This window comes from Rhododendron vialii, chromosome 10a (assembly GCF_030253575.1).
Source record: "Rhododendron vialii isolate Sample 1 chromosome 10a, ASM3025357v1".
NCBI classification, from domain to species: domain Eukaryota; kingdom Viridiplantae; phylum Streptophyta; class Magnoliopsida; order Ericales; family Ericaceae; genus Rhododendron; species Rhododendron vialii.
This window is the reverse complement of record NC_080566.1, coordinates 7,711,968-7,725,446: the sequence shown is the minus strand read 5'-3', so window position 1 is coordinate 7,725,446 and position 13,479 is coordinate 7,711,968. Positions and strand designations below refer to the sequence as shown.

Here is a 13,479-nt window from a genome sequence, read left to right as displayed (position 1 = left end):
TCACAAATAATAATAATAATAATTCATACTCCAGCGGACCTGATTTCTAAAGTGGCAAACGCTTTAAAAGTTTCTTGGAATCATTAGAATTTCAGTTATTGAGCAGCACCCAAGGCACTAGCAAACAAAGCTGCTCCTCTTCAGAAAGTTCTGGTTTTCCCAGGAATTCTCACCAAAGTTCCATTGATCAATTGCATTTGCATTCATGGTCACTAATTTGCTAAGCTAATTTTGGTTGTATACATACATGTCAAACGTCAGCACTCCTTGTGAACAAATATCATCAGACTCCATCGGATAGGATTTCTCAAGTGATAGCCAAATAGGTGCAATTTGACTGCTTTAGAAAATCTTGGTATCAGTTTTCTTGGAATCAGTTTTTCTTGGTGTCAGTTATTGAGCAGCACCTGAGGCTCCACCAAATAATGCTACTCCATCTCAAAAAAGTTCAAGTGTTAGCAGGAATTCCACCAAGAGATACCATTGACCAATTGAATCTGCAACCACTGGTACTTGCAAAATGTAAATAAACACTTCTCTGTGAACTTTGTACACTAAACCATTAACACATGAAAGATTTCCATCAGAATTGTTATACTAGACGAGTCAATGTGTTAGTGCAGTATCATTTTCAAGTTGCACAATAAATTTAAGCATACTGATTCAGTGTTTACTGGTGTGGCCATGTCATCTCGCATAGTTTGAGTTTTCTATGAAAGACGGGACATCAAAATCCAAACGATGCAAATAGAGACCTTTTAAGTGGTTTTTGACTCTTTATAATTTGGCTATGCTAGCCAAACAAGGTTGGCTGTTGATGACTCACGTCACTCACCCTCATGGGTTGATGGGCAGAATATTAAAATGTAAGTCTTTTAAAGATACAATTTTCACAAGTTGGGCTCATATCCATCTTGGGTCTGGAGGAGTATGTCGGTTCGTAGAAGGTGATAAAAGCTAGTATGAGGCTTTCAGTGGGGGATCGCCGCTCCATTCAGATTTTTGAAGATCCAAAGATTGCCACGCCTTGGACCGTCAAACCCTTCTCTTGTGGGAATGCACAAAATGTTGTGTCCATGTCCCCACTTCACTGATCAAGAGTCCCGCAAATGGAAGGAGGAATTCCCAAGGTTCTGTGGAGAAAAGTCTCATATTGCCTAATTAAGGAGAATTATGGGAAATGTATAAGCATGAGGAAACCCTCACCTCGACTGCTACATTTAGGTTGAATAAATGTAACATGGTATTAGAGGCAGCGTACCAGGGAAGAGTGGGATATGCATCCCATGCGGCAGGTGCTACCAAGTGAGCAAGTTGAGCAGGAAGATGGTGTGAAGTTCGAGTCCCACATTGCAAGATATGAAAATTTTTTGCTGTATATAAGTTTGAAAACACCTCAATTTAATAGCTAATGTTTGGGATTCAGTTCTATCCAGAGGTCAAGTACTATCTAAGACCATGTCATCATGTAAGATGGTATCAAAGAGCAAGAATACAAGGGAAAGGTGGGTATCCCTCACATTACGCGCCAGGTGTTATTGAATGAGCTCAAGGAGAGTGTGAAGTAAAGTCCCATATTGCATGGCTATGGTAACAACAGGCAATAGATATGCACGATGGCACCCACGCCTCAACAACTAACTTTTGAGGTTAAATTCTACCCAAGACCGGGTAACATTGTATTAGAGTCAAAGTACCTGGAGTGGGAATGGTACGTGTCCCTGTCCTGCACACGACAAGTCTACCAAATGAACATGTCATGTGAGTGAGGATGTTAAAGAAGTCCCGCATTGCTTGGATTATTGGATACAAGAATGTCTCCAGTATAAAAGCTCTACACTATGTAAAATGGTACACAAGTACCAAATGGGGAGGGATGTGTTTTCCTAGCCTACATGGGTCAGTTATAACTATGGGATTACAAAGAGGTTCGTCGACAAAACCATAGTCTTGAAAGGGACTTGAGGTTGGAGCCAATTCTGGTTGGTCGACCAAACTCAACACACCTTCAATACTCCAAAATCTCATTGACTTTCCTCCAAGGTCAAATCAGGTTATCCAAAATTCTTCCATGCGTCTTTGAGCGATCATCCAATCTTCCTCATCACAAGTGAAGCTCCCACTAAGCACACTAATTTGATGGCGAACTTCCAAAGCATCAGAAGGTCGCCAACTCCCAAGGCCAAGGGTGTGAAATGAAAATGTACCTCCCAGTCTCCTCGAAGTGGCTCTACCTTACGGACACACATCAATATCATAGAATCCCCAAACTATGCTATAGTCCAAGCATTAACAATTCTAACAATTCTCTGCTGTCGCTCACACACCCACACAAATCGAACAATACAGACTTTGTCTGATCTCATCATTAAACATATCTCCACAAAGTTGAAGCAGCAAATAGGTTAGAAAACATACCAAGGCTTGTGCATCAGCAGAAGTATCCACACGGAGCATTTCCATAACCTGCAAAGCAAAGTTGTGAAGCTCGCTATCTGGATGCATATACTTCAGACGAATGGCCTGCAAGATAAGCAGAACTAAGAAAAACATATATAAATAGACAGAAGATTCAAAGACTCTAATATGACTTCTAAAGCATAACAAATAACTTGAAGGAACATGGACAGAAATTAATAAACTTCCTCCAAAATAATAGCGTTATTATATACCACAGCAAATTGCCGGCATCATACGGAAAGTTAAGGTCCAAATTAATGGAAGTCTATCCAAAATCATGGCAAGAGAAAGGAAGAAATTCAAAGTGAAAATCTCTAAGAGATCAAAGAAATCATAAACGGGAATCTACGGCAGTTGTTGCTAGGCCATCAAGAAAAAACAAGAATACAAGATATACAATACTTGATCCATGACCAACTTATTACAATTCCAAACAACTTGGTTGAAGCAGAAAATTCAACAATGCTTACAAGCATCATAAACCCAAAGACCTAAATTGCCAACCCAAAAACTCATATCATCCGGGGAGAACAGAAAGCACAAAACAAAACATAGAAGAAACAGTTAAACACCTCAATAGAAATGTAGAAAGTTGTGCAGAAAATAACACAAGTAACTTGTTAGACAAATAGAACGATTTAGCATGACCAACCATTTCAAAGTAACTCCAATGACACACATGTACCGATGTACGTATGCTAGTATACTTATGCATTTCAATAGAAAATCCAACTCCAAAAGGCCACTCCCACTACCATAAAATGGGAAGCTGGGAAAATTAGAAGAACAAGCGAAGGTGGACTCCTATAAGAATCTACCTGCAAAAGAGATACCCATGACAAGGTTACGCCAATACGAACGTCTTTCAGCCGAGGCCCACTTGCTGCAATTCGAAATATATATCAGGTATAGGTGGATGCCAAGTCATCAACAGCATATTAATAAAAATCAATAACGACAAGAAGAGATATTTAGAGAGTCGCTGACTCGCTAGAGTACATGTTATGAAACAAAAACTCTAGAGAACATAAATCAATTACAGCCAAACAAGTGCAGTGGATATTAATTGTAGACTTGCATCAACCATAGGCCACAACAAGCAGTAAAAAGTCCAAACATGCATAACTAAATAGAAAGCAGTTTTTTCAACAATTTAGCTTGCAGTCGAGTCACACAAATATTTCTACCGTTCTACGTACCGTTTTAGTAAACAAAGAGAAGAAACCTCCCTACAGCTGTCCAAATTTAGTCCTCCCATCTCACGTTCTTTTTCTCCTCCCTCCAGTAAACAACTCACACAAGACCTCCATTGGTAATAAAACGTGCCTAAAGTAATTCAGCTCTACGGTCCCTCTCTTCACTTCATAATACTCATCTGCAACCCGGCATTTGCTTTGAAAACAGAATAGGTTCCACTAGCAGTTTGCATTCGTCTTACTTTTTTGTATAGTGAAGAGCATGCTATTGTTTTCCATAACAATGAATCAAGTTCAGGCAGTGGAACTTATATTACGAAATCATAGTTCTAATAACAATCATGTGTCACAGAACGACTTCGATTCCCACAAAATACTGAACAGTATAGGCTATTAACTTACAATTACATAACAAAAATTTAATTAACAGAAGCGGCCATCACATGGGTTTTGTGAATGGAATGTATCTTGGTGTAATCTCCGTGTATCATACCGTAATCATATTGTATTGTATTCTCCCCATTTAAGGCCGCGTAATCATATCGTACTGTATCTCTCTATTTAGGGCACAGATTAGGCTTGATTAGGTTTACCATGTTTTTATCATTCCTAGGGTTATTTATACCCAGCTTTGCGATGTACGTTTTAATCACTCAGTTAGCAATATAATCAGTTCTTTCTCTTCTTCTTCTTCCGTAATAGCCACGTTCTGTAATATTCTCAGGTTCTAATTAAATGAATACCAATGTTACGGATAAGAAGCTCTGAAGCTTTATTGTGCTTCCAACGTCTATGAATTTCGGTATATTATGAACTTCTATAGCCCAAACCAGTTCCGTAGAGCAACTGTTTCATCAGCAAAAATCACTGCTCCAAGTCACCAGCATCCCCATATTTCCTACTTTTCTTACTGTGAATCATAGCACTCAAGTCTCAAACCGTTTTGTTATCCTTGCAAAAACCTTAAAAATCATCTTTTACCATTTTTAGCCCAATAACTCACCAAACCTGCCCATACAAGTCCATTTAACCATTCTCTCACTAGAAGGCATTCTAACTAGTAAGAGAGTGTTATTCACAACGTCCTTCATCACAACCCATATCTAGGTCCATCAGAATCCCGATGACAGGAAGCTGCGTCAATTAGCATGTAAGGATGCTTTCTCGTACACTTCAAAAATGAAATAAGACTTCTCAAAACCAAAAAAAAAAAAACAGTTGCTTACCAAAAAAAATAAGAAGCCTTTTGTTGACAGCAAAAATGCTATAGTCATAGGCACACATAATAGTTTATTATGTTCACGCAGCAAATGAGATAAGGATGTGGAATTCTTATCATACTAACTGTAAATTTAAAATGTAATAATCCCTATCAGTCTCAGGGATCCTATGGTAGGATAATGTCTCATTCTTTTGGGTTGAAACTCTCTTTATAGGCCCTAAGTATGGGTTAGTCTTGTTCAATATTTCTCCCATAAACATCCTACACCACTAACCATTCAAAATTCACCTACTATTTTGAGGACCACAGCCACGGTATTATTTTACCCTTTAACTCCCGTTTAAAGTTTGAATACAAAATGACAAGCAGAGCACTGGTACAAATGGAACTACCTTTCATGAAGGGCAACACTAAGTGCCTCTGCAAACCCCCTTCAAGTTTCTTAGGGGTAAATTGACCTTTTCCCCTTGCTTGCACCTAGTAAAGATAAAGAAAAGACTGAAAATGCATTAAAGAACACACAAATGGAATGTAGCAGCATGAAAGAACACTCAAATGGAATATAGCATTTTTAAGACAAGCACCTGTGCTTCAGGATTCATTCCAAGAGCAAGCACTGCACCCAAAGCTTCCGCAAAGGCATCACGAACAGATGAAACAGGATCCTCGAGGGCCTAATAATGTTGCCTCCATTATTGATAGACTGATTTCATAAAGGAACCACCAGGAAATGAGACCTAAAACACCTACCTTCACACAATAAGAAGCAGAATTGTCCATCTCTACAACTCCTAAACCTGGACCTCCGATATTTGCAAATGCCTTTAGACATCTTGCAGCAGCTATTCTTACTGTGAAGGATTTATCCCCAACAGCTAACCGCATTATGAGACGAAAAGCCTCTGTATACGCCGAAGAAGCAGCACTACCACCACAGCCTTCCAAAGCATTCTGAAGCATATGCAAAGCTTCTTGTCTAACAAAATCCTGAAGATGCAAGTAGTTAATTATTGAAGTAAACAAACAAAAAGCATAATAGTTGGAATATGAACAATAAACACCATCCCATATTAAGGACTACTAGTTTTGAAGCAACAACCTCTGAACACATCCCAAGAAAATTGATTAAACCTTTTTTTGATCTATTACCCACAGTGGTTCCTTGATAGTCCAATTAATAATGGGGCATCTCTCCAAAAAGATTTGGGATGAGGCATCAAATAATGTATTTCCTATCTCAACAAATATTTCCAACCATCAAATTTATGCTGGGGCATCTCAAAAATTGTTTTGCTCTATGGAGAACTGTTGATGTTCCATTCTCATTAACATATTAACCACACTAAAATTCTTTTAGAGAACCAACCCCTAGTTTCCCATGGATCTTTTCTCATTACATAAAATGAGAAGGTTAAAAAATGCCTTCTAAACAAAAATGGAATAGGCATACGATAAGTAGTAAATATATAACCGGTTAATCCAGAAAAGTCCTTTCGAGTGGGACTACCTCATTAAACTTCATTAGTTTTGTAACGATAGTAGTTGTTTCAAGTAGACCAGACGTAATTCTTCTCCCAAAAAGGCGATACAATTCCCCCAAGCATTGTGCAGCACCTACAAGTTTGTCCCAAGAACATCATATGTAAATATGCAACAAACAAAAAAGATAGAACTGAAATTTAGAACTCAATCACATTACATAAGCACCTAAAAAATGAACAATAGGAATGTAAGTTTGGGGCAGAGTTTTTGGGTCCATGAGTACCAAGCACAGAGAAAATGACATGAAAAGGATGGTTCTTTATACCAAGTAACCACATTTGAGCACTACTAAGGCAGATATTCACTATGCCATTCAGCTACGCACTCAATTAACTTTGCATCCTCCTTAGGTTTACACTTGCATGATTCTATTTTGTAGCAGTGCGAACCCCCAACCCCCCCGCCGTAAGATTCGAAAAGCATGTAAAGACACCCCACATCACTTGCAGGTCTTATTCTTTTCTAAATAATATGTGGCAATCCCATCCTTTTCCAGAACAAAAGCTCAACGGGATTTGGCTTAAAACTCAAGTCAACAGAAGCTTCACACCAACTACTGGGTGGTTGACATAAATTCCTTTCCCAACCTAGCTATATTGTGTTGCATATGCACTATTGGATCATTTCTTAACCACTTCCATTTTGGGTCTGACATGGTATTTCTAGAACACGATAGGTCCTTTTTCCATTAAAATACATAGGGAGGTCATAATCTCTAGTCTCTCAGTTTCCATAAATTCCTTGTTTGCATTGGATTTTTTTTTCTACAAATGGATGTTTGCATATCAAAGTGCAAGCATAAACTTTGGGAACAATTGGTCATTTAACTTCGAAAACCAAAATATTTTATTTGAGATGTGCATGTTCAAAGCCTTTTCGTCATAACCCAAACCAAAATATTGATGAATCCACCAGCAATTCCCCGGAAGTGTAGTTGTCAGGTAGCTAATCGCATTGTTGAATCAACAATGCCTTTCCCTGAATCGTAGACTGGATTAAATCAATCATAGCTTTGAAATAATACAAAATACTAAAGAATGGAGATATATCGTCAAGAAAAAGCATTAGAAAATAAGAGGATTTCACCCTTTCCCAAGTTGGAGTCGAGCTTTACCTAAAGGAACTATCATGAGCAAGAGGGATCAAATCCCCCATTCTCGTCTATTTAGGCATACCCATATGGCTATACATGTACATAACTAGTCTTAAATTCGTTCTGCTTTCCTTGTTATTCTTGAATATGATGTACCTTTGGCTTTGTAGCCGTTTCACATGGATTCCTTTGTTAACAATCAAACACATGCTGCAAAAATATTATAAGCGTGAAATAGTTTCATCCAAGTACAATGAAAATCTACAAGAAGACCATGTAGTCTAACACGTAAAACGTACTTATGGCAAAAGTATCCATCATTTTTGTGCAAAGATGTTCCGAAACTGGAAGATTCCTCACCTATTTTGGGTTTACTATAATCACCTCTAGATCCTTACCGGCTTTGCAACAGCCTTGAATAGTACATACACTTTAGCATTAGTAGTGAAACATTTCCAATACCATTCATAAAACTGTATCAGCATAAACCCTACATGACACTACATCGCACCACTCCAAAACACAGAATTTAACAAATTATATTCTACTATCTCGGATCTTATAAAAAAAAATTAGATAATTTCGACGAACCAGCAACGCGTAGCGCCTCGCTTTTCTTCCCGTCGGAAAGAAACCCTTGGAGACTACTCGCCCTCGAGTATATTGAAATGCCATCTCCCTTCATTATAATCCTTGCCATCGCCACCGACGCCAGATGGCGCACGGGCCGCCGCGCGCCGAGGACGAGCAGAGAGTAAAGCGCGTCCTCGCATTTCCTCTGCCACAACAGTATAGACTCCTGAAATTTCGAAAACCGAATGCGTAAACGTAAACAGCGGCTTTATAATCAAACGGAGAATGTCGAGAGTTGTGAGGAGAGAGAGAAGAGAGAGAGTGACCTTGGGCTCTTCGTCGATGGCGGAGACGAGATCGGAGAGGAGATCGAAGCAGAGGAGGGAGTCGGGGGGCTTGTGGGCGGAGGAGGCGACGATGGACTCTAGCTGGGCGACAAGGACGCCGAATCTGGATAGGGGGACGTTGTCTCGCACGTAGTTCTTCGCCATCGCAGTTGCATAGAGAGAGAGAGAGAGGGAGAAGAGGAGAGAGAGAGAGGAGCGTCGGACGATGACTTGAATCAGATCAAGCAGGGCCTCGAAGAGAATTACCGAGGTTAATGACGTTGGGGTGGGGCCCGGTCAAGCTGTCCAATAAATATTGCGTAGAAAATACATCCTTTTAATGGAAGCTTAAAGCCTTAAGGAAATTTAATTTTTTTTCCCTTTTGTAGGATTATGTTTGAAATTTAAAATCTGTAAATTTCTTTTCGTTTTTTTGTTACCAAATCTGTAAATTTCTTGGTCGTGCTTGTTTTGCAGCAAAATAAAGTCAAAGATATGGATCTCACACAATCTTGATAACGGTATACTAAAGATTCTTGACAACAGTATATATTAAGAAAAAAGAATTAAGCATTTTTTATATTCAAATTTTTTTCGCGTTTATTCGTTTTGAGCTAAATTTTTTTTAATTATTGATTGATCTCGGAAAAGTAAAAAAAATACTTTTACCCAAATATTTGATATTAAAATATAAAAAATAACTTTTCTGATTCTTCTCGTTAAAATGAATCAATAATCTTTATAAAAAAAATGGCGCAAAACTAACAAATACCAAAAAAATATGCTAAATTTGCTTAATAGAATACCACCTAAAAAGAGTTATAGAAAATTTAATTACTCATCGTTCACCATCCTCTTTTTGGCAATTGAACAGTTTTGACATGTTCTTGTCACCTTTGGTGTTAACAAATTATTGTCAGGGATTTTGGGGATCCACTTTCGATTGGATCTAACCTTGAAATTTAAAAATAAAAATAAACTGGATAACGGCTCTGACAATTTACTCCAGTGAAAATTTTAAAAAAGTGCAATCGGTTGGAGAATGTTGTCCTATGAAATTACTTCCAATGTTTAAAGATTGTCCTTCGACCCCTTATTTTGACCTTCGGAATTGAGATCATATGCTCTAAGCTCCACCTCGATGGTACACTAGCGCCTGCACCCGGGGTGGTTTGTAGGGTGACAAGTGATATGGATGAAAAGGGTGGATGCAAAAATTGAATAGCGGAAGAGAAATACTCCGTACAACTAGACTCTCTAAGAAGCCACGCCCAGCATATTCGCTTCAAGCAACTCACATACCATTGTAAGTTCAACATCCAAAATGTATTTTTTGGTCCTGGAAGGTCATCCACCGAGTATGTCTTTACAACATACTGCAATTCAAATGGCCCTTTTGAAATCTGGCCAAGTTTTGTCAATAGTTATGTTTTCATACCTGGTATTTTACAAACTCCTTTCCATTGCAAATAATGGTTATTAAAGGTGAGCAAAAAGAATCCAATTTCCATCACCCTACGATTTTTCTATCCTTGTAAATTTATTTTTGTTCTTCGTTTTGTGTGTTTTATTCATTTTTTCTAAAATTTTTGATAAATTCGCGTGATATTTTTTTCAATTACTCATCTGTCTCGACGAGAGAAGTCTAAAAGTACAAAATTATGTTCAAAAGCAAAAAAAAGAGTTCACTAAAGACGAAAAAAATGCAAAACAATTGTCTTACTTATTTGTCTATAGTGCCGTATTATTTGAATTTTTTCAACATTGGTTTATATTTTCAAGATTTTCCGATTCGTCTCATCAAGACGAATGATTAACCCCAAAAATTAGGATGAAAAGCTAAACAAAAATTTGTGAAAAGTAAAAAAAACGAAAAAAGTTTCAGACCTATAGGTTTACGAAAACGCAGCCATAGATATATACAAGAAGAATAGGAAGGGAAACCTAAGAACACAATCATGTGGGTTAGGCTCCGTTCCACGAACCCAAATAAGTACTTAAAAAATAAAGACTTATTTTCAAGTTTAAAAATAACGGGCTTACGAAAATAATTTTTCAACTTTTTTTTGCAGGGTTTGATAGTTCTATCAAATAAGATCCATATTGTGTGTGTATATATATATATTTTAGTATGTCTATTATTTTTAAACTTGAAAATTATAAATAAGTACTTATTTTTTAAGGGGCATTTCTGGAATGGGGCCTAGTCACTTCAAAATTTGAATGGTACAAACCAAGAATCAGTTTTTTGAAAAGTGAAAGGAAATTTGCTTAAAGAAAAATATAAGTTCTTGTGAAATGGTAGAGAGATGTATTAGTTCTTCTTGCTCAAAATATGAATTACTTGTATTATTTATTTTTTAAACCAATAACACAACTCGTATTAAGTCAAAAGGAGTATTTAGGACTTGTTCGGATTAATAAGCCATTTGTCTTATTTTTTTTGTCTTCATTCAAAAAATTTCACATTTTTTAGTTTTTCATCAATTTTTTTGAGGATTATTGCTTCGGGGTGATGAGAGAAATGTAAAAAGTAAAAAATTATGATCGAAACCCAATTATTTAAAATAAAATAAAAAATAAGCCAAATGTTTTTTTGTCTTTATTTTAAAAAAAAAGGTTTCAATCGTAATTTTTTTACGTTTTAGATTCCTCTCGTAAAGACGAAGCAACAATTTTAAAAAAATTAACGAAAAACTAACAAATGGGAAATTTTTTTGAATAAAAACAATAAAAACCCAAATGACTTATTAAGCCGAACAAGCCTAATAAGTCAACGATCGAACAACGACGGTTCCTCTTTGGTCCAATTACTTGTATTGTTTGGTCTTATGGAAATATGTGACCATGTCATCAAACATCTGATCACAACATTTATTATTAGAGCCCGTTTCAGAACACCTTTATAAAAAATAAGTACTTATTTCACATTTTTAAACTCAAAAATAATGTAAATGAAAAATAAATTTTCAAATTTTTTTTGCACCACATTAAAAATCTCAATGAGATATATCAAACAAAATCCATATTGCATATTTTTATATTTTAATAAGCCCATCACTTTTTAGGTTGAAATTGCCTTTTTAAATTTAAGTATTTATTTCACGTTCTGAAATGGGTCTTAGGGAGCTAGGAAGACAACAATAAATCAAGGAATGGTGTGTCCGGCAAGCCTAGAATACCCCCCTGTTAACCGCAATATGACGAATGTTTTTAGGTTGCAATATTGGAGTTGCAAGTTCTTCTTCTTCACGTAAATTCTGATTCAGGTTTTGTGGCTAAACTATCACTATTTTGGAATCACGGATAATGGGCATATTTGGCTAGCTACTCATCCCGTCGTACTATATCCAAAATAAAAGGGAAAATTTCAAAATGGCACCTGAACTTTGCACTAAATGTCACAAAGACACCTGAACTTAAGTTTATTTCAATTAAACACATGTACTAACAAAATCTCCAAATTTAGACACCTGTACTTAAGTTTATTTCAATTAAACACCTGTACTAACAAAATCCCCAAATTTAGACCCCCGCCGTTATATTTCGTCTCAAAAATTGCTGACATGGCATCTCCAACCAGTTTAAGTTGCCCCATTGCACTGTTTCCAATAGGGGATGATGAAGTTTGCCTATGGGTTTCGCTTGGGTGCATCGTCCCTTATTGAAAACATGTGCAATGGGGCAACTTAAACGGGTTGGAGATGTCATGTCAGCAATTTTTGGGACGAAATATAACGGCGGGGTCTAAATTTGGGGATTTTGTTAGTACAAGTGTTTAATTGAAATAAACTTAAGTTCAGGTGTCTAAATTTGGGAATTTTGTTAGTACATGTGTTTAATTGAAATAAACTTAAGTTCAGATGTCTCTGTGACATTTGGTGCAAAGCTCAGGTGCCATTTTGAAATTTTCCCAAAATAAAATTGTAAAATATTGGGGTTATCTACTGCTTTGTAGAATAGTAGGTGAGATCAACTATCCCTTCTTCATAGACCGAATGGGACGCGGGGGGGGGGGGGGGGTTGCTATCCCAATTTTGGGGCCCACCCCGGTCTTGTTCTGATAATCTGAATCGTTCACTTTGTAGAGCTCATCGAGTAGAACAACTATGCAAAAAATCAGCTTAATTGAATATTATTAAATCCTTGATCGGAGCCCATATAACTCTCAGTCCATGGGTTACAGTGGATTTGATCCAGTGTTTCCGATCCATTCTTTTTAAGATAAAAAGGTTCCGATCAGGTACTTAATAATATCCAATTAAGCTGATTGTTTGCATAGTTGTTCTACTCGACGAGCTCTACAAAATGAACAATTCAGATCATCGAAGCGAGACTGGAGTGGATCCCAAAATGAAGAGCAGCAGCATGCTGCTGTCCCTTTGAGGGCAGCAACATGCTGCTGTCGCAGCCCCCCTCCCTCCGACGGAATGACTATAAGTTATAAAATTCAATTAACTTTTGACGGTTTCAGTTACGAGTTAGGGGTTGTTTGGCCTGAATAAGCCAAATGACTTATTTTTTGTCCTCATTTAATTTTTGTGTGCATTTGTTAGTTTTTCGTCATTTTTTTTGTGAATTATTGTTTCGTCATGACAAAAGCAATCTAAAAAATAAAAAATTACGATCAAAACCCAATTTTTTTTTGAATAAAGAGACAAAAAAATAACAATTAACCAATTTTTTTCGTCTTTATTAAAAAGGGTTTGATTATGATTTTTTACCTTTTAGATTTCTCTCATCATGACGTAACAATAATTCACAAAAATTTGACGAAAAATTAACAAATGCGCAAAAAAAATTGAATAAGGACAAAAAATAAACCATTTGACTTATTTAGGCCAAACATCTCCTAACATAAAAAGAAATCTAGCGATTTTGTTTATGGTTTTGATTGTAAACAGAGTTAGTTTTTTGTCTGAGGGGGGACGATTTAAGGGAAATATTTTCGCTTGAATATGTTCTCAGGCCCCATTCCAAAAATCATTTTAAAAAATAAGCTGCTTATTTCACATTTTCAAAATAAAAAATAATGTAAATGAAAAATAAATTTTCAATATTTTTTTG

At 36.7% G+C, this 13,479-nt stretch overlaps 1 protein-coding gene across 6 annotated transcripts in view; it reads right to left on the bottom strand.

The window, feature by feature from the left end:
- LOC131304620 (protein SWEETIE-like) overlaps nucleotides 1-8,577 on the bottom strand; it is a 40,293-nt gene extending 31,716 nt beyond the window's left edge. For 4 of the 6 annotated variants that reach the window (XM_058331934.1, XM_058331936.1, XM_058331935.1 and 1 more), the window contains exons 1-8: nucleotides 8,413-8,577; nucleotides 8,105-8,312; nucleotides 6,386-6,492; nucleotides 5,629-5,865; nucleotides 5,463-5,552; nucleotides 5,271-5,355; nucleotides 3,279-3,343; nucleotides 2,419-2,523 (exon numbers count right to left, since the gene is read on the bottom strand). In XM_058331934.1, coding sequence (XP_058187917.1) covers nucleotides 2,419-2,523; nucleotides 3,279-3,343; nucleotides 5,271-5,355; nucleotides 5,463-5,552; nucleotides 5,629-5,865; nucleotides 6,386-6,492; nucleotides 8,105-8,312; nucleotides 8,413-8,577 — 1,062 coding nt within the window. Of the gene's footprint in view, nucleotides 1-2,418; nucleotides 2,524-3,278; nucleotides 3,344-5,270; nucleotides 5,356-5,462; nucleotides 5,553-5,628; nucleotides 5,866-6,385; nucleotides 6,493-8,104; nucleotides 8,313-8,412 lie in introns of those variants that run through there. The other 2 variants (XM_058331937.1, XM_058331938.1) reach the window with 2 other exon arrangements.
- Between the last annotated feature and the right edge of the window lie 4,902 nt (nucleotides 8,578-13,479).